The sequence below is a fragment of the Chroicocephalus ridibundus genome, chromosome 1 (assembly GCF_963924245.1).
Source record: "Chroicocephalus ridibundus chromosome 1, bChrRid1.1, whole genome shotgun sequence".
In the NCBI taxonomy this organism is placed as follows: domain Eukaryota; kingdom Metazoa; phylum Chordata; class Aves; order Charadriiformes; family Laridae; genus Chroicocephalus; species Chroicocephalus ridibundus.
Window position 1 is genome coordinate 132,517,736 of NC_086284.1, and position 26,303 is coordinate 132,544,038.

General features: G+C 39.1%; 1 protein-coding gene across 2 annotated transcripts in view; it reads right to left on the reverse strand.

Moving 5' to 3' along the window:
• The window catches only part of MAN1A2 (mannosidase alpha class 1A member 2), a 139,221-nt gene that overhangs the window by 48,612 nt on the left and 64,306 nt on the right, over nt 1-26,303 (reverse strand). For both annotated transcript variants that reach the window (XR_010073388.1, XM_063353067.1), the window contains exons 4-8: nt 24,710-24,828; nt 22,988-23,068; nt 3,517-3,611; nt 616-739; nt 123-216 (exon numbers count right to left, since the gene is read on the reverse strand). Coding sequence is in view for 1 of the 2 variants with exons in the window: in XM_063353067.1 (XP_063209137.1) it covers nt 123-216; nt 616-739; nt 3,517-3,611; nt 22,988-23,068; nt 24,710-24,828 (513 nt within the window). In the remaining variant the exon portion in view is untranslated. The remainder of the gene's footprint in view (nt 1-122; nt 217-615; nt 740-3,516; nt 3,612-22,987; nt 23,069-24,709; nt 24,829-26,303) is intronic.

The following is a 26,303-nucleotide window of genomic DNA, read 5'->3' on the forward strand; positions in this document are numbered from 1 at the left end:
AACATTGCACGTTTTCAAGCAATGCCGTTCGTGTTCTACAGAATAATTTTTCTGATCTCCAACTCAGCAACAAAATAAGAAGTAGAGCTTTAATTAGAAATGAATAAAATAAAAATACTTACGCTGACCCCACCGGCCTGTTCTTGGATTCAAATAATTTGGATAAAGTCCATTAGGACGATCCATTTTTTGAAGTAACTTCCGAATGTGCATGACCTAAATTAAATCAAGAATCAGGATCACCACTAACAACGTTCATCTAATTTGTTATTATTTTTTTTTAGTAGTAAATTTTCTTAATCTGAACCCAGAAACTTTCTTGAGGGCTTCCTGCAGATTAGTACATTTTTGCTTTTAAAGGACTGCTCACATAAACAAGTTTAAAAATTACGATTTTTAAATCTATGCTGAGACAAATAAGAAAACTTGTGTTGTCGTAAATTTCTACTTGAAAAAGTCACCTATTTGGTAACAGAGATACAAGGACGAAAAAACTCACCTGCTACCGAGAATGCAAATAGAATGCAATATAGAAAGTACTTCCCCTTTAATGCAATTTATGATGAAACAGTATAAAGGATGCTTGTATGATTAAAAACTGAATTTCAGCCTCACCTTGTTGTAGTATACAGGATCCCCTGTCAAATAGCTGAGGTGGACAAATTCCATGTGCAGAGTACCAAACTCAGCGAGGATGCTGCTGCCAGCAGAAGCCCAGCCCCAGTTTCGACCCACGCCACTGAATTCCAACAGGCACGCATAAAAGAGGGAGAAAAGAACAAAAAATTCAGAATTACTGCACACAGCACTAGTTAACAACCACCACATGAAATCAAACAAGTAACAGCAAAATATTAACCCGTACTTATGATTACAGGAGTTGTGGTTTGATTTATCAGTTGGTTCATTGGTTGGGTCTTTTTGGAAAAAAGATACCCTAACCTCATCAACAAAAACTCCCGTGATTAAAAGATGTAATATCTTGATGTCACAGAAATATAATGACTTAGCACTGGCACAGTCCTGACTGTTGTTTGTTCATTGGATGTTCCCAAGAACAAGAATCAAGAGCAATTATCAGATGAGACAAGTGTACTTCTCAAGGTGGCAGCATTCGCTTCCCTATTCTGCCAAACATCTGCCGTGTTCCCTTTACCTGTGTGGGACGCGCTTCAAGTCAGTATTAGACACTCCAGCAGATTGGGACCGGGCCCTATCTGTATCTACATAGGAAAACAGTATGTTTACTGTAGGCGGAATATTATGAGTTCCTCAGGCTCCCAAAGAATCAACAGAAAATAACATATACGTCATATCTTTTGCACTCTAAGAGATACCATCTTGCTAAGTCATAACTTCTATGATTAAACCAGATTAAACTCTGGTTTAATCTAATATGGGAGTTTTCACCACCTTTCAGGATCGGGTCTTTTAATTTCTGAAGTTAACTACATTTTCCTGGAGATTACCTCCAATTCCTCACATAAAAGATTCCCGTTATCAGTAAGACCACAACCAATTAGGAATGTCTTCTTACGTATTTTTTAAATTATAAATTAGAAAGAGGAAATGTAAAGGAAAAGTGTTGGTAATGGAGCAGTATTTGTAGCTCTGACCTGAGACAGAACACCACCTTTAAAAATACAGTAACCACTGTTTACAGAGCGTAGAGAGACAGAATCATAGCTTGTCTCAGGGGTTTTTAGGTACAGCTGTGATAAAAAGTGAAATTAAGCATTTAATTACGAATACAAAAGCTAATAAAACACAAGTCAATAATTTTGCAAATATTTCTTTCAGGTCTTCTCTTTTCACTGCCTGTCAGCCTCACGGTAAGCATTCTCATATACGCCTGCTACCATCACTGTCCCCCCCAGCATGCCAGCCACTATTTTCTGTCACCGCTGTGATGCTGGCTGGTTTTGTACATTACCAAGAGACTGATAGAGTAAATGCATAAACAATACCAGCATACAGGAAATTTCTGGCATTCCAATCCTTTTCCCTCTGCCTACAGCAAATCCTCCTCCCTGCTCCTGCCTTCCTGACTGTGCTCTGACGCCCGACCTACGTGTTGTACTGATAAGTATCCATGCATCTACTGCTTGCAGCTTCTTAAACCTCGCCATCTATGTCGCTCGAGCCAGTGAACCAGATGCCTGTGCTGCTCAAGGAGTATGGCCACCTGGGCCATTCAAACACACTGGAATCACAGTGCGGGCCTGGGCTAAACAAAGCAAAAATTAAAAATAAAAGCTCACTCACAGAGGAATTTCAAGCTGTATGAAACCGCAGGAAGAACACAGGACTGAGTAAACCATAGCGCTGCACGGAAAGTGTGCAGGGAAATTTAACCCAATAACATTCATTGTACAGAGGCCCAAAAAACTGGAAAACGCAGCACAGGCAAAGCGGAGAAAAGCCGGCAAAGTTGGTGAGGCCCTGCACCAAAAGAATCAGAATCGTTTTGGTTGGAAGAGACCTTTAAGACCATCAAGTCCAACCGTTAACCTAGAACAAGTAAAGGTTCATATAAAATACGAAGGTTCATATGAAAATAACAACTGTTCAGCAAAGGTTTCTATATTCTTCCAAACCACAGCTCCATGGTCTTCACCCAAGGAGTGACAAAGTGAGGATCATTTCCTGATCACAAAATGGCACCTACAGCTAATGCTCTCAAAGTAGTCCCAAACGTTTTCGCAGTCTAACAAAGCACAACAAATACCTATCCTAAAAGGAGAACAATTTAAAACAATTCAAAAACTCTCTGCTATTTACTATCGCGAATTCGTAAGTGCACACACAATCTAGACATGCATCCCAATTCAGCTACTGTTTAAGAACATAACAAAAATTTAAAAAGCAGCTTGCACCAAAAACGTTCTCTCAGACTCTGAGGGAAATCCCAGCATTGAACAAGCAATACAAGATAAATTAAACAAGGCAAGTCTCTTCCCCAAGGCAACGCAGATCATCTAATTCAGTGTCTGACCTGAACTGCCATCTAAAGGAGCCTCTCCATCTCCATGGACCATAGTGGACTTCAGCACGCTAGCCTTTATACCTAAACTGAACTGTAAAATGAATTAATATCTTCAGAGTCCCATCATCTTCTCAAACATTGTGAGTCTTCTAAAGGTAACATACAGCTCACACAGTACATAAAACCCAGTACGTTCAACGATGGACTGCAAACAATTTTGGTTTTTAGTAGGTCTGTAATGACTAAAGAACCAATAATTAAGCTCTAGAGCAACACATGGCATAATAACACTGGGTATGTTCCAATGTCATGTTGAATCAGGAGAAAAAAAAAATCATGGTCACAATTTATTGCAGTTAATGAGACAGAATGCTCTGAACTGTATTAAAATTATTCTGAAGTGCCAGGAATGCCAATTTGCCTACATCTTCTACAGTTCCACTATTAAAAAAACCTGACATAAGCCATTACTAATTTTAAGTTGGGTGGAGGGGGAACAACGCACTTCCCGACAAAAGAAAATTCATTACCTTTTCAGATTCACCATTGCCCATGGTATACCCGTAGGTGTGTTGAAGGCTGGAAGAAGTTTTCCTGCCAGTTGCACAGCTTTGATCTTGAAAACCTAAGATAGTAGGATCAATTACAAATAGTTACAAAGTCTGATTTATCTCCAAGGACTATAGAGACTGAAATTTCCTTGCCCCACCCACCTCTTTGTATTAGAAAAGCTTTACATTGTAAAAAATATATTAACTTATCATTTATTTTTTGCTTGTTCATTTTATAAATTTCATTAAGATTTGAACATGAAAAGAAAACTTGTAATTTTCATTTCTTTCCTTCCTTGCTCTCCAGCAATAGTGCTTAGGTTCCTATTAAAGAAGAATATCAATTCTCCTCCCACCTCCCTCCACCAATATTAGGAATTTCAAGTGCTCTCTAAAGAAGTCTTTAAACCATACTTTATATTTTATAGCTAAAAATCAAGAGACAACTCCCCCACACAAGTATTTTAACTTTTACAAATTTCCAATATCTTTTTAACAATATATGCTTATAGTGCAGACGGAGGTCCTACTCTTTTATGAACATCATCTATGCAAAACCATATATACACAGTTTCCTGTAGCTTCTCCTTCATTGATAATGCATAAGAAAAATAATTATAGGCTTAATCTCCCTCTCAAGTCTGATTATTCATAGAAATTACTGTCAGGACTAAATCTCTTTCATTTCTACTGTTATTCCTACTTACTTTTGGAAGAAAATATGTTCAGAGTATTATTTATTAGTTAAATGAACAACTGGGAGAAAGCTCCTTCTAAGCCTATAGGAACCGTCTTTTCCAGGAAGGCATATTTGGTAGATCCCCATGACATAAAACTGTTTTTCCCAGCTAGTTGCTAGAATACATTTTAATTAACTCATTGTCAGTATTCACTACATTTTCGCAAAAGTATCTTCTTAATTTGGAGATAACATTATTCATCAGTTTAAAACTGCACAAATATGTAGTGAAAAGAGCTACCATACCCCCAAAATAACTTATGCAACACGGACATACCATAGAAACGTTATTATCAACTACCTGACCAATATTTTGTAATCGAGAAGGTCAAGAGTTTTAAGAAGGACTACAAAACAGCTCTGTTAGCTTTACAGAAAGGATTTCTCCCTTTTGTAAAGTCTATGGGAAGAAAACAGAAGAGATGCTCACTAGAAAAGCAAGCTGAAAAGTAGATGAAAAATAAGCAATCAAGAACATCCTATTTTCACATATTTCCCACCTTCACCCACATGAAGGTGGGAAAAGATCAATATCTTAATATTTGAGGAGATGACTAGTGAGACATGAAATAAACCAGAAAAGAATACTAAAGATGACGTCTAATTGTATTTGATGCAGTGGAGTATGGAGAGATGACGGTGGATCTGAAAGCAATGAGCCAGGAAAAGGAACTTTTACAGAGGTACTCTAAATGAATTTTAAGATGGGATATGTCTAAACTGAAAAAGAGGATATCTCAGAATATGATTTGATAGAATTTTGAAGTAACAGAGGCAACATGGCTTGAATGATTTTTAGCAAAGGTACTGACAAGAGACAGTCTTTGAGAAAACATGCAGAAAATTAGCAGTAAAATTCAGATAATATTCTGACCTTGAATAAAGGACCAAGTCAAAATAGGAAGGCACTGTATAAGTAATAGGTGTAAAACAGGTGGAGTCTATGGTAACTGGGGAAAAAGAAACTCTGAAGAGAACTAAAAGCTCTATCTTGGCCCAGTTACATATAAGCTACCTGATTTACGTCTTTAAATAAGTGTCAAAAATTCACGTTGAACTTTTAGATTTTAAAGTAGTAGATGGGTCAAGACCAGACAGAACTATCTGTAGGGAGTCATCTAACAGGAGTTCCCCTACAGTGCAGACAAGCTTCAACACCTAATCCAGACCAGAATGAAGACATCCAGTTAAATGGTACATAGTTAGGAAAGAATTTATGGCATGAATTTGTTTAGTTTCAGCTTTTCGATCCTGCACCCTCTGGAAGTGCTACCCGTTATTATCTTATTCATTAATAAAAGACACTGAAACATTAGGGTAAGAATATTCAATGGGAGAACATCCCTAGAAACATCCTCACTGGAAGAATATTCTTAATGGCTAACTACATACCACTATCCAGCTTTGAATCAATTTGAAATGTACTATGATGATTTGGGGAAGAAACTATAGTACTGGATGCAGTTTTCAGTAAGAGTGTATAAAATAAAGGTTAAGCCGATCTAAATGTGCATGACTCTAAACAAGGGCAGTTAAAGCAAGGCAGTCACTGTGACAGCCATTTTTTCATGTGAGCCAACCAGAGCATCAGGGTGGCAGCAGTAAATAACTGCCTGTTCAGACCACCGTGTTTGCAGCACCTGCAAAAACTTGCTGTGATTAGAGGCGCCCTCCTGTCACCTCTGTTGGGTTGAGGACTCTACACATCACTGATTCAGCATCAGAAGGTAAAACTCTGACTCTTTATAACCCTCTCGTCCAAGACTGAACCCAAGGAAACACTTAAGAAGTTGGCTGAAGACATGCCTTTACTTTCTATTACTGCCCTCTCAGTCCCGTCTCACTGCTGCTTCTGGGTAACAAAACCACCTCGTGCTTGCTACCGCATTTAGCTACGCAGACTGGAGTGAGAACTGAGAGACAACTGCATAGGTTTTTACCAGAGCAAAGTGACCACAAGAGCATATATGGAGAGATGTAGGGAAGAGAAAGAAATGTAGCAAGCAGGGGTGGATGAGATGCCTTTTATAGGAGCCTGCAGATGTGACCAGAGTGCCCTGCTGAGCACATTGAAGTGACTTCTTTTAGTAAGTTTCAGACTGACCTTAAGAGCAACAGTAAATGCATCAGAGTACAGCTTTTAAATAACACGCTGGTATTAGACAACACAGTTACTTATGGTATAGTAAGTATTTTTATTTTTTTTAAAACAGGTTGAACTGATAGATCCTATTTCAGCCTTGGCAGTTCCCTGTTGACAGACAATGCATTTCAAAAAACACATAGGCAAGAACAGAGAAGAACAAAAAATGAATGGATGCCTTGAAAATAAAGCTCATTGGGAAACAGTAAAAGAGTGTTATTTAGTCCAGAGAAAAGATGTTCAAGAGGGACAAGATAATGACTTTTCAGTATATAAAAGGAAAAGTGAATAATAATTTTTTCCCTGGCCATGGAGAATGCAAAATAACACCAAAACGGAGCAAGGGAAAGTTAGTTATTAGGAAAAAGTTGGTGATAAGGATAACTAACAATGAAACATGACTGTGATTGCTTCAGAGTCATCACTGTACGACACCTGCAACTATGAAGACTGATGTGATTTGACCGTGCCAGGGAACAGAAGAATAACGGAGAATTATGCAGCTTCCTTACCACTCCTTCCAGCCATATTGCCAATTAATCGAACGGCTTGTGCACATTCCATACATGTAAGAGGAACGTCTTTTTGTCTCTCAGGGCCTTGTACCTGCTCTGTAGACCCACACAGCACCTTTGGAACTGGTGCATAAATCATGGAGACCATGCACTCCCAAAGTTTCTGTGCTAGCACAAGCTCCAAAGTATAGGACTCTATAAGAGAGAGGGAGTCACAGAAACCACAAAGACAACAGCTCTCAAAGAAGTGCTGTTCCTGCAGGATAACTGTCGTGGCTTGACTCCAGCCAGCAGCTAGGAGCACACAGCCACTTGCTCACTCCCCTCAGCTGGGATGGGGGAGAGAATCAGAAGAGAAGCGAGGAAAGACTCATGGGTTGAGATAAAGACAGTTTAATAGGTAGAGCAAAAGCCACATGCACAAGCAAAGCAAAACAAGGAGTTTATTCACTGCTTCTCATCAGCAAGCAGCTGTTCAGCCATCTCCAGGAGAGCAGGGCTCCATCACACGTAATGGGTACTTGGTAAGACAAATGCAATAAGTCCAAACATCCGCCCCTTCCTCCTTCTTCCCCCAGCTTTATATCCTGAGCATGACGTCACATGGCATGGAATATCCCCTTGGTCAGTTGGGGTCAGCTGTCCCAGGTGTGTCTCCTCCCAGCTTTTTGTGCACACTCAGCCCTGGCTGGCAGGGCGGTGTGAGGAGCAGAAAAGGCCTTGAGAGCTTAGCAACAACCAAAACCAGTAGTATGCTATCAATACCATTTGTCACCCCAAATCCAAAACACAGCGCTGTACCAGCTGCTAGTAAGAAAGTCAACTCCATCCCAGCTGAAGCCATGACAATAACTCTTTTTTCAAATGTGCATTCACATTTGCATTAATTACAGAATTTAGCATGTACCAGCCTTAAGATGTGGAGGTAACTGATCAGAGTCTTCTTAAAGTAAAGACCCCATAACAGCTTTAGCACGACATCCTATTTTGAAGCTGCAAAAATACTGTTCTGGGCAAACATGTGTATTAATCCCAGGGTAACTGTTATGTCCATTCTCAATATATGGACATTTTTTCAGAAAACTTTCAGAAGCCACCATAGACTTGAAGAAGTATTTCCATTTTACACAGCAAAATCTAATACACTAAATCCATGAATTCACATGGCCTTTGGTAGGCTAATCCTTCTTTCTGGCAAATGTTGTAAAGCAATGGAAGGATTTCCCGCCCCCCCCGCCGCCATCAAATAAAAATCAAGCTGTTTACAGATAGAAGGGGAGAGAGTGAAAATTAGCAGAAAAAGCAAAACCTAAACCGCAAATCAGAGAAGTGGATCCCTCATTAAGATAAAAATCAATCAGTATCTACAAACTAGCGTGTACAGCAGACCAGCTGTGAGGGCCTGAATCATTTTCATCCATTGAACTGATGGTTAACATATCGAACCCACCACCCACTCCACAATACGAAAGCTTGCTCCCAAGCCTATTATTCCAAGTAAGGCCAACACATTCAGCAGAAAAGCTCTTAAAGATTAAGATGATTCTTCAAAAGCCTTATTGATCTATCCAATGACTGCTGAGATGCATGCCTGCAACTTTTAGAAGACTACATTATGCTAATACTGTTGTGAGGTGTTCCCTTCCAGCACTTTGAATGGCAAACAGCCTCGAATGGCCTCTGCTCCTAACTCTGAGGGGGATTATACATCTGGGGATGTTTTATACAAATAAAGAATCTCTTTCATTTATGTGCATAGATCAGTCTTTGACTCATTCTTCTTAAACAGTAACAAACGCCAGACTTCTGCTTAATCTGATAGTTATTAACCAGTGAGTTATCCCTGGTCATGCAATGTGGCTGGTTCTGTAGGTTTGATAATCTTTGATCCTTGAAAAAAAAAAAACAAAACACCAGACATCTCTTTCCTTGAGGCACTGGACTGTTCCGAGATAAATATAAAGGTCAGGTTTTTTTGGAATACTGAATACAGGGACAGGTAAAGCACTGGCAAAAGAGATGGCAAGAAATTACCCCCCATTATATCAACTGATCTGGACGGACTAGCCAACCTAGAAAAATTATCCTTGTGGTAGTTTCTAAATCAGAGTTTTATTGAAAAGCATTAAAATCCCTATCTGATCATACTGTTCAACTACAATCTCCAGTCTACAAACGAGTAGAAAAACAAACACAGAAAAATACTTAAACTGCATCAGTTAAATGCAGACAAGACAGATATTATCTGGTTGACTACAACTTGCCCTGTTTACATTTTACAAATTAGCAATTATATGTTCAAATGCTGCTTCTTAGATATAAGATAATAAATACTATGGTGGTACTCTACCATCAGCAGGCAAAGATTTGCAAGCAGAATTCTTAAGCAGTACTATCTTTATCTGTTACTGAAGTTTTCCAAAGCTGCTTTCCTGGACAACAGACGTGAGGAATGTAGCTACTGCTGACTGAGGCATCTTAGGATCTAATGAAATATTCATTGGTTTCACACTAGTGATATTTTTGAAAAATCCACATGAGAAAGTTTTTGCATATATTAGTTTATTAGAAATATTTAAATTTTTTTCTCTAGAAGATCTAAACATAGAAATTTGGCATGCACTGGACAACCAGCTAATCACATTTAAACTACCTGGCACTGGCTAATAATACCTCAATTAAACTGCATAATTTCCGTTCACTTCAATAGTCATATCTGCTTCCTTGGCATGGGTTTCATGCACATCTGAGTAGAAAAGTTACACATTCTCCATTTTTAAAGGGCCTTCAAATCTGAGGCAATTTACACCAGTCAGCCAACATCACAGATCACTTACAATTCAGAATAAATGCGATGAAATTCTGGCATATAAATGCCTCCTTGATCTGATCATTCCAGGAAGATACAATGCACTGTTTCTCATCCTGTCTAACTGAGCCAAAAACCATGACAGTTTTGAGTTCATTTTCTATTATTATTATTAGAAAGTTGCTTTCAGCCCAGGCAATTTTTGTGCTTTATCTTTCCTTCTTTTCATATCTCTGATTCTTCACTGTAAGTTTCCTTGCACAAGCAATATTAACCTGCCGGATTAGTTACCTTTGTAAATAAACTGTCACAGGACTAGAAGCAACAATCTTGAATTTGCACAACAACATACTAATCACAGTCACTCGTGCCTAAGCATGCTCCAAGGCTGTCAGCGGCCTTTTAAAAGACTCTGCTTCCATGTGATTTCTTCTTGCTGCGGGAGCTACTGCAGCCCAGGGAACCAGATGTGAGAGCAAAGACAATGTCTGGCGTCTGGCTTAAATGTTCTCCCACTAGTTGCTGGCAGCAAGATAGATTGATTTTAAGAGCGTGGAAAAGGAAAACGGGGAAAGATGAATCTGAGTGGCCATCAGGAAACCAGACAGAAGAACCACCAAGGGACAGAAGATCGGTATGGAAATTTGCCAGCAAGGAAGCAAAACTGGTAAGAGACAGGGCTTCCAGTCGTCCCCCCCGTCCCCCCCCCCATACAAGGTGAAGTGCCAGGGAGAAGCTGTTAAAAGAGAGCACGAATAGGAGCTGAAGGGAAGAAACAAAAGGCATCAAGAGGAGGAAGGACAGGGAGTGAATGGAAGGCTTAAGACGACAAGACATAACAAGGGACCATGGAGGGAGTGCCAAGCGCGTAGTTGTAAGGAACAGGAGTATGAGGAACATCTTCGGGAATCTGAGAAGGGAAGAACGCTTTCTCATCACCTGAATATATTCTTCAGTCCTAGAATCAACCCTAATGTATCAGCCTCTTAGCATGCCAAACATGTAGCCTCTTAACATGCAGCCAAACACACTCAGGCAAAGCAAATGGTAAAAAATGAATTTTTTTTTTTTTTTTTATTAATCAGTGATCTTTGGCATTTTGCTACTACCAGTTGTTCTACTGAGTTGAGTAACAGACCATATTATGTTCCTGAAGGTCCCAACCCAACTGATGATCCAGTCTCTCTGTGGTTTTTACGAAGGAAAATGTGTATTAGGAATCCTAAGAAATGGTTCTGAAGTCAAGTAATTAAGCTGTTTGTGCCATACTTAAAACTCTTAAGAGAATCCTTTTCATGCAATAAGAATTACCTACCCGCTCTGATTATTAATCTCTCTTGACACTTGCTTTTTTTGCTAACACCAGCTCCTAATGCATTCCCCACTCATGTCAAATATCTCCTTTATTTCCCATATATTTTTCTCTGCCATGTCATCTTTTTTGTCCTTCAGCTCTGTGCTCACATTGTATCAATTTCTACTTTCTTTCTCAGTTATTCCTCTGTCTCGTGTTTTTCTTGAATGTGCTGCCAAGCTTTCCATTTTAAATTCATCTTGATTTCCCCCTTTAGACTTTGCCAGAAATTACTCAGTCCCCTTTAGATTGTATTTGCCTTTACAAAAAAGTTAAACAGAGATGAAATTACATATCGTTTCACACTATGTGCACTCATTATACACACAGCCTCCCTCCTCCCATTGGTATGATGTAACAGGTTACAATGCAAAAATCACAGTCAATCTAGAAAAAACAATTAAAATCACATAGCTTTTACATCTTCAAAAACATACCCGTTACACAATGTCAGGCGCAAAATATGTTTCATTGCATTGTACCTGATGAAAGTGAGTAAATAGTGTTTTGTGGCTTTTTTTTTTTTTAAATGGATGAACAGGCTTGTTTTCACAGATTTACAGACATATTTCGCTTAGCTACAGTTAATATATATTAGGACCAAGTTCTGACAGAAAATTAGTTGGCAAACAACAGCTATGAGCAATGAATTAGTAAGCACCAAATCTCCATAGCTGCATAAATTCTGCAAGGCACTTGAAAAAACAGACATTTATTTTGAAAAATGGTAAGATAAATACCCTGAACTCCTGCAGCATAATTTATAGATCCTAGGGCCAGAAATAAGACAAAAATTGTCTTCTTTTATGCCATACAAACAGAAATCAAAAAGGTTCAACAGAACAACAATGTGATCTTCTGTATAAAATAAAGCATAATTACCAGGCCACACCTTTGTGTTTCTGTCAGTAAGTACTATTTAAGTGAAACATTTCTACCAGAGACATACCTGAACTGAGTCATATACAACACACTGACTATTGATGTGTCCAGGAAGCATAACTATCACTCCTCTATCTTTTTGTGATTTTTCTACATTTCTGCTGTTTTCACACATACTTTTAAGAACTTGATTCCCAAGACATTTACAGCATACCAACATTGACCCTTTAAAATTCCTATTTATAAATCCAAATGCTCGTAGGTCTTTTGCCACAGGATTTCATACCAGAAGTTCAAACTGAGCTGCTTGCCTTTTGTTCCACACACTCTTGAAGCCACAGCTACTCAAAAGCTATTCCTTTGGTCTGTTCCAGTGTTGGTCTGGCCAGCATGGGTTCCTGGCTTTTTCTTATAACTTACAGCCTGCACCTTCGGCAACATTAAAGTGGACTTAATTTATACAGACCACATTGACCAATTGATTAGATTTTCCCAGAGTTTCCTATTTACTTGCCATTTCAACATGAGCAAATCTACAGTCAGCTATAAATTCTTACAAGCATACTTCTATTGTCAAATCACTACTATACTGATGGCCTCTTATTTTACATTAACTGAATTAATTTCTGGGATGGGGAGGAGGAGTGAAATCAAACTGGCTCACATATACCTAGGTCACCTTAAATGACCTTTTCTGAACATGGACATAGCTGTGTTCTTTTGGTTTAGGCACTTATCTGCAATTTTATCTTTTGAATTAAAAAAAATAAATGTTAACAGGCTGAAGAGCTTCTTGGTCATTTCTTCAAAGATCTGTCAGCTGATTATCCAATTCATAAATGTTAATACAATACTACTGCAGACATTTTAGCATCCTCTTGATTCCTGCCAGACTAGAAGAGTTCACCATCTTTATCACGGGACAGATGAACACATCATTAGAGACAACATGACTGTTGCTGGTGTTTTTTGCTATTTTTTAGTGGGTTTGTGGCATTTGTGGCATGTATTTCATTTTTATCTCACAGTACCTGTTCTTGTCTAAACAGTTTTTAATATTCAAACTCCTTTTTAAGAGCGTAATAGTTAGCAAACAAGTTCCAAAAGGCAAAACCAGCCAAAGATGCCTGGTTTTGAAGTGCTATCATGGCCAGAGTTGTATTTTCATTTTGTTTTAAAACAAAAAAAAAAAAAAAATCCTGCTGGAAGAACTGTGTTTTCATTTGATGAAAAAAGAATGCCGTGCTTCCTCTCTGGATCAGACCAAGCATGAAAACCCTCAGTGCAGACGCTAACGTAGGAGGAAAGAACATAGGAAAACTCAGTGGGTAGAAATTAGTACGTTATTGTGTCAACAGTAATGCCAATAAATGAATGTCTGGAAAAATAACAGGTAAGATACTGTGCTTGCTGTTATTGCTGCCCATCAGCATCAATACGACTGTTGCACTACTGAAGAGGGAGACAAAAACTAATAGACATGGTCATCTGGAGATACCTGGCATGCGACTAGTTACAAGTGATCTTTTCTTTCTTAGCTTTTATAGCGCTCTACACAAACATCACCGAAGAGTGCGTTTTAAGAGTGGCTATTACTGCATAGTTAGTGTACTTTCTGTTGCCATAACAGCTTGTCCTTTATTTCCACCAGTTTAAAGCACATTATACCAACAGGCAAACTTATTTCCAATCTGGCCTAGAGGAAACAAAATTGCAATGAAGTCAGTTTTCCCCTCCGCTCTTCCTCTTCGGGTGCCATGTGGTATCAGGATGCAGCAATAACTTGGGATAAGTGTCATTCGCCAGTCAAGACGACATTTAGTACAAGCCCAGTAAACAGAAACTGCACAAGAATTACAACCTGCACTGCAGTGAGCAGTGGCAATGCCCAATACGTGACAATGCTTTAAAACTCAAGGAAAAAAAATATTTTTTCCAGGCTGTGTCCTGCTAAGAGACCGGTGAGCTGTCACGACCACTTATGAATAAAGCAGCTCATCTCCTGGCAACAAACTGAAATCTCATCTTTATTGGATAGGACCTACACAACGTTGTTATCTCTTCCAAGATTTTAAAGCCTTGAAAACTTAATTTAGATAAGCCCCTTCGCAGGTACGATCAAGACTTCTGCAAAACTGGTTCACAAAATATGTTGTCTTGCTTACTGAAGACTTATACTTTATATATTTATGTCAGTTATTGGGGATATCCATAGGCATATATAACATAGTTTTACTATGGAGTCTTCCTCAACAGAAGAGATGCTGCCTGTCAGTTCCTGGAAAGGATTAGTTTGATTATCTGTTAATAGAGTATCAAGTACTTAACAGCCCTCGCTATTTTAAATGACAGATTTCAGGCTGGATTTACCCATGTGAATTTTATTATCTTGCCCAGAAAGAAATATCATTTTGATGGTGTTTATAAATGATGAGAAAGACAATCATGTAAAGGAACTACTTTATATCTAAGGCTGGCAAAGGTAAACAGTGAATCATTAGTCTTTTTTTTAATATTGCAAATACCATAAATAACTTTGTTCAACAAAAATAAAACAATAAGCTGTCTTTTTTATTGTATTAATAAATCAGCAGCAGACAAGAACACTTTGTCACAATGGTGTAAATGTCCTCCTGCCACTATCACACAACAGTGAATAATATTCACTTTGTTTTCCGTACTTGATGCTGTTTCTCAAGCACAGCCATGTACTCTGCGCAACAACTGGCCCTCTATCCATCTTTGGGCTTCTATCATTCCAGCCGTTACTGCTAGCAGGAGTGTTTTATTTGCCACTACCAGCCACACCAGGAGTTTCAATGATTTGTGAAGCCGTACTTCATGAAAAAAAGCACGCAGTGAACGAGTACCTTGTGCGCTCTCTCCACAGACAAATGCTCTTCACACCAGATAAGATGCTTAGTTACTCAAGGCAAGATAGGGTTACACCTGCACACCTTACAAATCTCTTTATGGACTACTAGCAACTGAGCTCGACACAAAGCATCTAAGTATCACTTACTAATCCTAATTCTCAGTCACTTGGCTTTCTTTACAACCCAGAACATACTCGAGAACTGGATCCTGCAAAATGCTCTAGGAATCTCCATCTGCTTTTATGAGCTCAAAGAAGTTCACATAGCCAATATAAAGAACTGCAGCTTATTTCTGCTGGATTCTTGGTCTATAATGTCTTCCTTGTACTTACCCCTCCTTCACTAACCAGGTGTGGGGACAGCATAATAGAAATTCTAGCTCTTGGACCATTTGATTCAGCACACCATGGGAAAATCGCATTTATGCTGAAGATTCCAGTGTGGTACCCTACATCAGATTCTAACAGACCTTTTACTGTCCTAGGCCTTGAGGACATTGTAATTCCTGGTCTGGTAGCCTACTCTCACAGATTTGACATTCAGGCACACTCGTCACGGATCTATTTTGTAACTTCTACTGCAGCTTATAGCTCTGGTCTGTTGGCAAGCTTTATTGTTTCAGCATTAGCACAGAAAGATCAGCCAGCTCTTTTCTACTTGATGCCATTCATTCTTACTGTTTGCCTGGTTGTTGCTTTTTTGCGCCAGGAGTTGAGAATGTTTTGGACAGGCAGTGATTTTACAAAGCAGCCCTCCTGTCCTCCCTCAGAAATCAGTAGCAGCTACCCTGATGCCCAAAAATACCCAGATCCATAAATGTGACTGGAAAGGAGGGAAAGAACATACAATTGAGCATATACCCAATAAAGACCAATTAGATAATTTGTGTTGACAAAAAGAATTTACCAATTTACCAACACACATAGCAAAGAGAAAACCTCATGTTACCCGGAGAAAAAGCAAGCACCAAACATGATTGATCTTCAACAAAATCTTAAATCAGACAACTGGATAGACACCAAGGGAGATGAAAGAATTCCAGAGCCCCATCCTGAGAAAGCAGATACGCGATATGGCTGATTTCCAGGTAATAGAGGAATCTCCCTGGAAGACGACTTTAAAAGACTATATGAACAGACAGCTCCAATCTAACAATAAAAGTGTACATTTCACAAAAAAAGGATGCTATTGCAAGTGCTTTATCTTGTTCTGATCTCTGTGTATACATAATACTCTTTCATCAAGCATTTCTATCCTGGTGATGTTACAAACAATAGAGTCACATCAAGGTATTTTATTTTATTAGTGTTGGATAAGTTAAAGATAACCATAAAGAACGCAAAACACTCTTATACACTAAGTCTAGGGAATTAACTTGGAATAAAGGAACTTAGTGTTCTAGGAAAAGAGCTAAATAATGCTTTGATAGACATCATTGAAAACTATAAAAAAAATCATAACTAAAGAGAAAATGTATATTTGTATCAGGATGATGCATGACAGAAAACAAATCTCAATGCAGCCACACAAAAAAATTTGTTGCTTTTTTATTTTGGGGTTTTTGAGGGGTTGTCTGGGTGGGGTTTTTAGGTTGTGAGGTTTTTTGTTTGGTTGAGGTTTTTTTTGTTGTTTTGGGTTTTGTTTTTTTTTTTTATTCATGTAAGGCTGATTTTCATCCTGAGCTACCATACTCAATGTTTACTCCAAAGTAGGCATATGGGACATTACATTTCTACTTATTTCTGTTATATTATCAACTATATATCATAATGTCCCCGCCAAGCATAATGAAGACCATGTCTAGCTCCTACAGAAGTTAAAGGATTGTTGCAGGGATTACTGAGAAACAGTCTGGCTCAATTCAGATAAGAAGTCATTATATATTTACTGCCATTATGTTAATTTGGCCTGATAACTCCATTTGACAGATGAAAAAGGGGAAGCACAGTGGTGCCTGTGAACTCAGAAAGTGGAAAACTTGTAGTCCACACACCTTAACTAAATGATCATGCTCTACCTTTTGATCAAAATGCAAAGTGTAAAAATTTTATCCATTCTATCACAACCTGGGGGTGGAGAAAAGGAGTGCCTAGTTGTCACAGTATGGCTCCCAGCCACTTTTTACTAAGTAACTCTCCTAAACCCTATACGTCCACAACTGTTCAATTAGTAGCTCCTGAGTATAGGCACAATGCATTTTGCACTTCCTATTTAGAGATTTAGGTACTTCGAGATTATGCCTATAACTGTACAGCTTCATAAGGAATAACGAGTGAAGTAAACACTCTGTATTGGTTGCTTACTGGAAAATGGGAAGAAACCTGTGGCATACAGCAAAATACAAGAGAGCCTGCCTCCACATAGGGCAACCCCAGGAGATGTCACACTTTTTTTCCTGCTTTTTACTAAATCTCTTTTTCTTTCTTTGGTTTGACAGCGGAATTTCAAAAAAATTCAGGAAATAGTATACCCTACTTGTACTGGGGTCCCCACTACTATATATAGCCTTAGGGTCCCCGGTACAAGAAAGACACAGACCTGTTAGAGCGGGTCCAGAAGAGGGCCATAAGAAACAATCAGAGCGCTGGAGCACCTCTCCTATGAGGAAAGGCTGAAAGGGTTGGCATTATTAAGCCTGGAGAAGGCTCTGGGAAAACCTTACAGTGGCCTTTCAATACTTACAGAAGGCTTTATAAGAAAGATGAAGAGAGACTTCTTACCACAGCCTGTAGTGACAGGAGAAGGGGGCATGGTTTTAAAACTGAAAGAGGGTGGGTTTAGACTGGATATCAGGAAGACGTTTTTTATAATGAGGGTGGTGAGATACCAGAACAGGTTGCCCAGAGAAGCTGTGAATGCCCCATCCCTGGAAGTGTTCAAGGCCAGGCTGGATGGGGCTTTGAGCAACCTGATCTATTGAAAGATGTCCCTGCCCACGGCAGTTTGAACTAGATGATCTTTAAGGTCTCTTCCAACTCCAACCATTCTGACTCTATATTCCACTATTTTAGCATATATTCACTATATATGAATAATATACTGTCAATAATACACTTTGGAGAAAAGCCACAGCCTGAAGGCTCCAAAAAAAAAAAAAAAAAAAAACCCACAAACAACCCCACCAAGAGTCTCAAAAGTAATGACAGATTGGGACCTCTTTCTTATGTAGAAGCTGAGACAAAGAAGGCACGCTCTTAGATCTGATAATACACACCTAGTCAGACACCAGATGGCCTGGTCCACGATCAACCATGAAAACTTACTGTGCAGAGGATTTAAATAAGGGCCCTCCCAGACTGCAGACCTACTACCCCTGCCATCAGATAAACCTCAGCGTTGTTTCAACTTGAGAAGGCTGAAACACAATGCACAGGCAGCTTTTCCACTGTGTCAAGTTTCACAGGCATATCTTGATTTTCTTCAATTCAAAAGGCATTCCAGCATGGAAGAATGGAGAAAGACGGTGATTTTCCCCAAATCAGGAAAACTGCCTGTTAGAGAAACAATTTTGTCTCTCTACATCAACAGAAAGGTACAGGGAGGCAAGACAACCAAGACATCCAGCCAGACATGAAAACACATCCTCCTCCAACTTTACGTGCTCATCACTCAAGGAAGTCCAGCAGAAATTCCCACATGTAAAAGGCTGAGCTGTTCAAAAATTCACAAGTGTCATGTTTCACAAAGAAAAGCTTGTGACTCAACACCGGACAGGAAAAGCCTACGGCATTTTAAGCCAAATTGTCAGTTGCTAAGAACAGCAGCATTTTTTTGGTTGTAAAGGAGATATATTTCTTTAATCCCCCATCCACTGCAGTGGGCAAGAGGAAATTCTCCCTGAAAAAAGGGACAGCGATACACACAATCTTAATATGAAAGGTTTAAAATTTTACCATCAACTGTAAGCAGTATCGTTAAAACCATGACCACAGTTAATGCTCCTTCTAAGCAGTACCAGTAATATGACAGCTAAAATGGAGACTACAGTCACGCCACTACGCGTGCTAAATAATTATTTAAAATTGGAATGTTTATAATAAAAGCAGTAAACAGGACAATTTAATCTAAATTAGCAGCCATACTTATTTGAAAACTAGGATCAATATCTAGCATTATGACTCATAATCAGACAAAATCCTATCCAGCACAATTACCCTCTCCATATAAAGGGCAAAAGCATATAGATAAACCACGCTGACTATCAAATTCTCCAAATGTGGCCACTTAAAAGTGACTGAACTTCCACAGCTGATGCTGAGTCTTGGGCACTTTCTTTTATGGTCATCACTAGCGCATCTTTTAAAAGCACTAAGTGACAGGAGTCAAAATGAAGAATGTTTTTTATAACTTTCACCAAACAGCAGTAACTCACATTGCTGACCTAAGCAGAATTTATATAAAAAAGAAAAACCAGAATTAATTCCAAGCAGCCCCGTTCCTTGTATTGGACCTATTTTTCAATACATCAAACAAGACATGCAAAATTATGGAAATTCGCATAATAACCTTCTAAACAAGTATCTAGCAACAGTCTTACAAAATTAGAGGCTCGGAGGAAGGGAGATGGGGACTGAAATATCAAGAAGTCATGAGAAAGCAATATAAGCAAGTAAATGAGAGCTTGAAGAACAAAGGAAGGATACCTATCAGTAGGATAGAAACTCCCTTAGAGGCATAAGCCCATGTGCACATTCACTACTTGATCAGGCAAAATATCCAGACCCTTGGGATCAGGCTTCCCTGTCTTAGCAGCGGCTAAGAAGTGTCTCTTCACATGTCTGAATGCAGCAAAAAAATAAATTAAGTATGCCCCAATCCTGAGCCAAGTAATACCTTCCCTTCCTGGGAACAGAAGGGAGAAGACCAGATTGGAAATCACATCTCAAAACAAACCTGTTTCCAACTCCCAAGGAGTTCTCATCAAAGGTAGGTATTTCACTCCTGGGCTCAGTAACTGAAAAGCCTCAAGTTCCCTTGCTTGTCTTATCCGGACTGACAAATTGTGGAGAAACCAACCTGGCAGATGAAGTAGTCTTTCGGGTAGCAGAAGCTGTCCTACCTGCCACACTATTTTGAAAGAAATGCAGTCTGAACACTTTTTTTAGGAGTTCTTTTGGAAAATAAAAATAATACATATGAACACGTGACAGGAATAATCTTCTACCACAAGTTAAAAAGCGTTTACAATCTTCTATCACAAGTTAAGAAGCATTTCAAGTCCACTGGAGAGACCAATGCCATAAAAATATTTTTAAAAACAAGAGTCAGCCCAGTGGCCAAAATTTAGGAAACACAGAGGGTAAAAGCTTTCTAAGAAGGAAAGAAATAAAAGCTCCTTAAGCAAAAAAGCTTGTTCTGACTTTACCAAATTCTTAGAAACAACTGAAACGAAAAGAGATACTCAACTTTAAAAATGCACACAAAGCATGTGTTTTGGCAGTATTCAGCTGCATCCATCTGCGTATTGGGGCAAAAAAGTTCTTGTAAGGTACTTGTACACAGATGTGGTATCGATCTATACAAACAACCCAGCTACCCATGAGTGATCATTGCTCTTTCTAAGGTTTTTCATATTCATGGTAGATGACTTCAAGGAGCACGCTCCAGTCTGAGTAAGTTGTCTAGAGACAGGATCAACATTCCTAGCTGAAAAGATGATGTGGGACTGTTCTACTCAATGCTTGAAGGCTTCAGTGATCACATAGTACTTAATGTGATCTGACCTCCAAGCAACAGAACTACAGATTTCTGGAAAAGAAGCATCCTTCAATATGCTGCTGAGGTCACTTGCACTACAGTAGGAACTACCATGACTACTCCTAATCACAGAATGGCAGGGTTGGAAGGGACCTCTGGAGATCATCTAGTCCAACCCCCCTGCCAGAGCAGGGTCACCTTAGAGCAGGTTGCACAGGAACGCGTCCAGGCGGGTTTTGAATGTCTCCAGAGACGGAGACTCCACCACCTCCATGGGCAGCCTGTTCCAGTGCTCTGCCACCCTCAAAGCAAAGTTGTTCTTCCTCATGTTTAGGTGGAACTTCCTATGTTCAAATTTGTGCCCATTACCTCTTGTCCTGTCCCCGGGCACCACTGAAAAGAGCCTGGCCCCATCCTCCTGACACCCACCCTTTAAGTATTTGTAGGTGTTGATAAGGTCCCCCTTCAGTCGTCTTTTTTCCAGACTGAAGAGACCCAAATCCCTCAGCCTTTCTTCATAAGAGAGGTGTTCCAATCCCCTGATCATCTTCTTAGCCCTTTGCTGGCCCCTCTCCAGCAGTTCCCTGTCCTTCTTGAACCGGGGAGCCCAGAACCGGACACAGTACTCCAGGTGCGGCCTCACCAAGGCAGAGTAGAGGGGGAGGACGACCTCCCTCAACATGGTTCCAGCTTAGCTACTTTAGCTGCTCCTTGGCACAAGTCGAAAAGCACATGCAGCTCAGACTGCTCTCCATGAAACTCCTTTGCTACAGAAATAAAAACATAAGCAGTTTTCCTTGCTTATGTTTGACAGCAGAAGAAAGCTTCTCTTCTGGGGGCCTTCAAAAGAGAACTGGTAGGTTAATAATGCTGACCTAGATGAAATTCAGAAACTGCCTTAAGTTAACATTTGGACTGATCATTCCATGATTTTTATGCCATCTTTTGTCAGGACAGAAGTGTAAACTAACAGGGCTTGAATTTCACCACTACTTTAAGACAAGTGACAGCTGCTACAAAGGTTGTCTTCCTGAAGAGGTGCCACAGCAATCAATTTAAAAGGCTGACTTGGAACACTGGGGGATAGGATCACTCCCTGAGGGTAAAATCCTAACTGAGCTGTGAGGAAACTGATGGAAGACCTAAGCCTGACAGGTTCTGGAGGCAAAGAAAGGCTCACTGCCACAAACGCAAGCTCAGCTCTTCAGTTGCCACAAAGGAAAAAGAGGGGCAAAATTCTGTGATTCTCCTTTCCTTTGGGCCTCCAATACAGACCACATAAATCAGTGCAGCAGGAGGGGCTGCTTGCAGATGAACCCTCTGCAGATGGGGGGCTTGCAGAGCGTGGACAGTAAAGAAGGCAAAGCAGTAGTACTCGATGAAAAAATAAAACTAGCAATTTCGTTTGAGATAGACACTAAATTTGTGCTTTGCCACTAAGCTCTTCTTCCAAAGAGAAGACACTCCTACAAGAGAAAATTCACAGATCCCAGGATGATGTCAAAGACCTAAACAGCCAACAAATATGGGGTTTCACCTGCTTAATTTTAGGGCTGCGGGCTTAAAATCCCTGATAACTCATTGATATGTATGTGGTATTCCCCTAACAGAGGGGGAAGATCTATATAAACACCTGAAAGTGTATCAAACCTTAAGCCATGAAATACGTCTGGAAGTCTAATGTTTTAGGTAGTGGACTACAGAAGGGCCATATAAAAAAAAAAAAGATAAAAGCAAACAAATCAAAGCCATAGGCAACAGATCAAAAGACAGCTAGCTGATAAGACATGAAAAGAGCTACAACTTAATCTGTAGGTTGGGTCCGGCTCCAGCCTTGTTCAATTATGTGAAGTAAGAGGTCACAACAGTGTTACTGCTAGACCAAAGTCATCCATCGTTGCAAGTCTTTGGGTATATGCATCCTTTCAATCTAAGCATGCCTTTGGATAAGTACTCAGAAGTATAAGTCTCCGATCTTTTTTAATAGAAGTTCCAGAAGTGGGATGAAATAGGCTTGATGCTTCTCAGTTTGTGACTGAGAAGACTGCATAGCGCTTTTGTGAAGCAAACCTACAGCCTTGAAGGACAAGTGACAAAACCTTCATGGAGTTACAGAATATCAAAACAAGTTATTGTTGGCATGAGAAGCTAGTGACTTGACATTTCAGGCTGCTGTTTATTTGAGTGGATATCTATTGAAAACATCTTGATAAAAGCTGCACTCCAAAGCTCTAACAAAGGGTCCTAAATTGACCAAGACCTGCACAGAAACAAGCTTTAAAGACTGCATACTGTAAGAATTTGGTTACTTTGCACAACTTGCTGCTGTAAAATTAGTTTGCAAACTACTGAGAAACCAAGATTCTAGAAAATTCTTTATATGCAACATTTGCTAGAGTACATTAAATTTCACAGACACCTTCCAATCTCCTTACCTCTTGTCCTGAAAGGTAGTATGCTGCTAGAAGACCACCAATGAAGCGAATATTGACCTCAAAAACAGACACTTCGGAATTCTAGAACAGGAAGAAAAGAGTATATAATTAAACAACTCCCTAATCAAAGAAGAAAAAAAAAAATCATCCAGGCAGAGAGAAGTACATATCCTAAACCAATACATATCCACGGGTTTGTACTGTTTCAGTACCTAGATCCATACTTAAAAAGATTTCCTCAAATAGCACTGATGATTAGAAGTCTAAAAGTTTGAAATACTCCTGCTTCAGTGAAGTGAGAGTATTGAAATATTTGAAATACTACTACTTTAGTAAAAGATGTATTTTTATTCACATACAGGTGACATGAGAAAAATATCAATAACACAAGTGCACAATTCCACCCAATACCTATGAAAGTCGTGAATCACACAAGCAATGGCACAGTGTAGAGTGAAACCAAGGACTTTATTTCCCAGTAAAAGAATCCAAGAGGAACATACTTATGTACTTATTTATTTATAAACTTCAAACCATATAAGGAAATCACTCAAGTCTGATAGATCTAAGACAACTCATTAATGTTCAGAAATGTTTTTTGATACATAGGAATTTGTAATTGAATTTCAGTGGGTCGTGTAAAATTCTTCCACCCAAATCCTAGATTAATTCTGCAAATTTATATTGAGATTGTCTCAGATCAGACAGAAGTTATGGGACTAATTTAGTTCACCCTCATGATGGTACCATGATATCTCTACTGTCTCTGATACATTTAGGGTCTCCAGTTTTAGACTGAATAATTATCTGGCACTAACTGTAAAAAGCAGAGAGTAGAATTTCGTTGATGTTTGCCACATAGTCAATGTATAAAACAAGAAGAAAAAAAAATCAAATAATTTCTGAAATGTAGGATATAATATATAACATTACAATAGTATATATAGTATAAAAACATCAATAAGCATCTGCTCAATTCTGACTGTATACCTACATTTCATTTTGTGCATTACTAAAAAAAAACAACTTTTTGGAACCATAGTGTAAGTCCAAGGATTGAAATACAAATTCTGTCACAGTCAGAAACACAGTCCCAAAATAAGTAATAAGAACACTAACGAACAAGGATAAAATAGAGCCATTTCTTCCATTTAATGCTTCCAAACTGCGCACACAAAGAATGCCTAGATGTGAGTTGCTGTATGACCAGCTGGGAAATTCTGATAGATTCAGAACCTGTAGGCAAAGTAAGACAAATCAAGTGGCATTCTTCACGTTAAAACATGGGACATGGGAGAAGAAGAGATTGTATTGTTATGTAATTTATACACCATTGTTTGGGGGGAAATTGTCTTTCACAGCTCAGTTATTTCCAGCTACTATTAGATAGTAAAGCCTCATTTTTCTGCATTCATTCATTTCTGAGGCCCTGTTGGGTCTCACTGACCACACTCCCTTTCTTCCATTATCCAGTTATAATTTGTACTTTGAAAACACAATATATACATGTATCTTTGCCTATAATTAAGGTGTGAAAGGGTTGGGGCGGGTTTTTTTTCAAAGTACATAAAGTTACGGAGAAGTTCATTAAAGCTTACATCTGAACTTCTGAAACTTTGAATCCTAAATTTTATAAGTTCCAGCTGAAAGACTTTTTCTGTCTCACCCCAAGAGGAACACTGTGAAAAGGACTAAAGAAATATTAGGGCAAGCTCTACTTACCACACTGAAATCAAGATTTTTGTCAATCCACTCTTGTCCTTCTCTGAATTCATCGTGAAGCCCCATGATATAAAGAGTATCCAATGCATCTACTATAGTAGCACCCATTTGTGAGTTTCCTACATGGAAAAAGAAGGATTTTTATTACAAGTGATTATTTCATTACTTTTCTTAAACATCACAAGCATGAGAAAATAACCCAAGCAGTAGCAAAGCAAAGTTACTACAAAGATGACAGTACAAAGAATAATCAAAATGAGCAAAGAATTAACAGCCACATAAAAGGATGACACTTTTCTTTCAAACCCTCAGTCCTCTGGCACAGTTTGGCTTCTGGGGAGAAAAGAAAACTAAAGATAGAAAAAAATCCTTCTCATCTGCTTTCCTTACTTGAACATGAGCAACTGTACTTTGACACAAAAAAGGACAGAAAGATGTTCAGCTTCAAAAAGCTATTAGGAATTCTAGGACAGAAGTGTTAAAAAAAGCACATGCAAGATAAAGCAATTGGTACTTGCAGTAATGTCTTGCATTTCCCAGCATATATTGCTGAAACTTTTGAAGTTTTGCAATTATGGAAGCTACCTAGTCACTGAAAGCAGGAATGATGAGCAGGGATGTCCTGGCTTGGCTTGAGTAATAAAGCCCCAGCCCCAAAACGTTCAGATCTCTGCCTGCAGGGACCCACGCTATGAGGTGCTAATGGATTCCTGAATTGACACCATTTAAAGTGGAGCATTTAGAGCCAAATAAAAATCAATGGCGCTTTACCCTAAAATGCCATTCCCTGGCAAGAGCAGCAGTTTAGAGTTGACTGATGAGTGACTCATCGGTCTGTAGAGGGAGCCAGGCTGAAGAGGTGGTGAGCCACTGACCACGGTAACCACCTTATAGCCTTGCCCTCCTTCGGCCACCCCAACCTAAGGTGGTGTCCTTATTAGGCAGAGGTCTTTGTAGAGGAAAGTAAGAACTACCATGGGTTGGTTTGTTTTCACGGAGTGTATCAGACTTCCTACGCGCTAAGAAAGTAGCTGAATTTCCCTGTTCCTACCAGTATTCTATAGAGCAGTACAATAAACTATGTGATTAGCAATTTAATGGCAGTAGTCTCCTAACAAGTTACGCCAATTTTGTTTTCTTTAACACGCTTTTTATCCTTAATGGAATTTCTACAGTGTGGCGTTCCTGCTTGGTTGTTTCTATTCATTCATTTCGATTTTTACATGTTTAGAGATTGTTTTTTTTGCCTCAAGCCATCACCACCACTGTATTTCTTTTACACACCTAAACGACTGATACTTACACACGAGCTAATTCTATTTTCAGAGATTTCTTTCCCCGAATAATATAAACACAACAGCCACTGACAAAGTAATCACCAACTAATTTATTCAAAAACAGCTGTGCATCTATTTTAATTAAGTTAAACTCGATATGGAAAGCCTTAAGTCAGTGGCATTATATTCATATTCAAGTACAGATGGGGACACACTATCTTTCTTAAGATTAATTAAAAGATATTATATCCTTTGACAAATTGGCCACCAAGCACACCTATAACTCTCAGGAAATGAATTCACCATGGTGTGTAAGT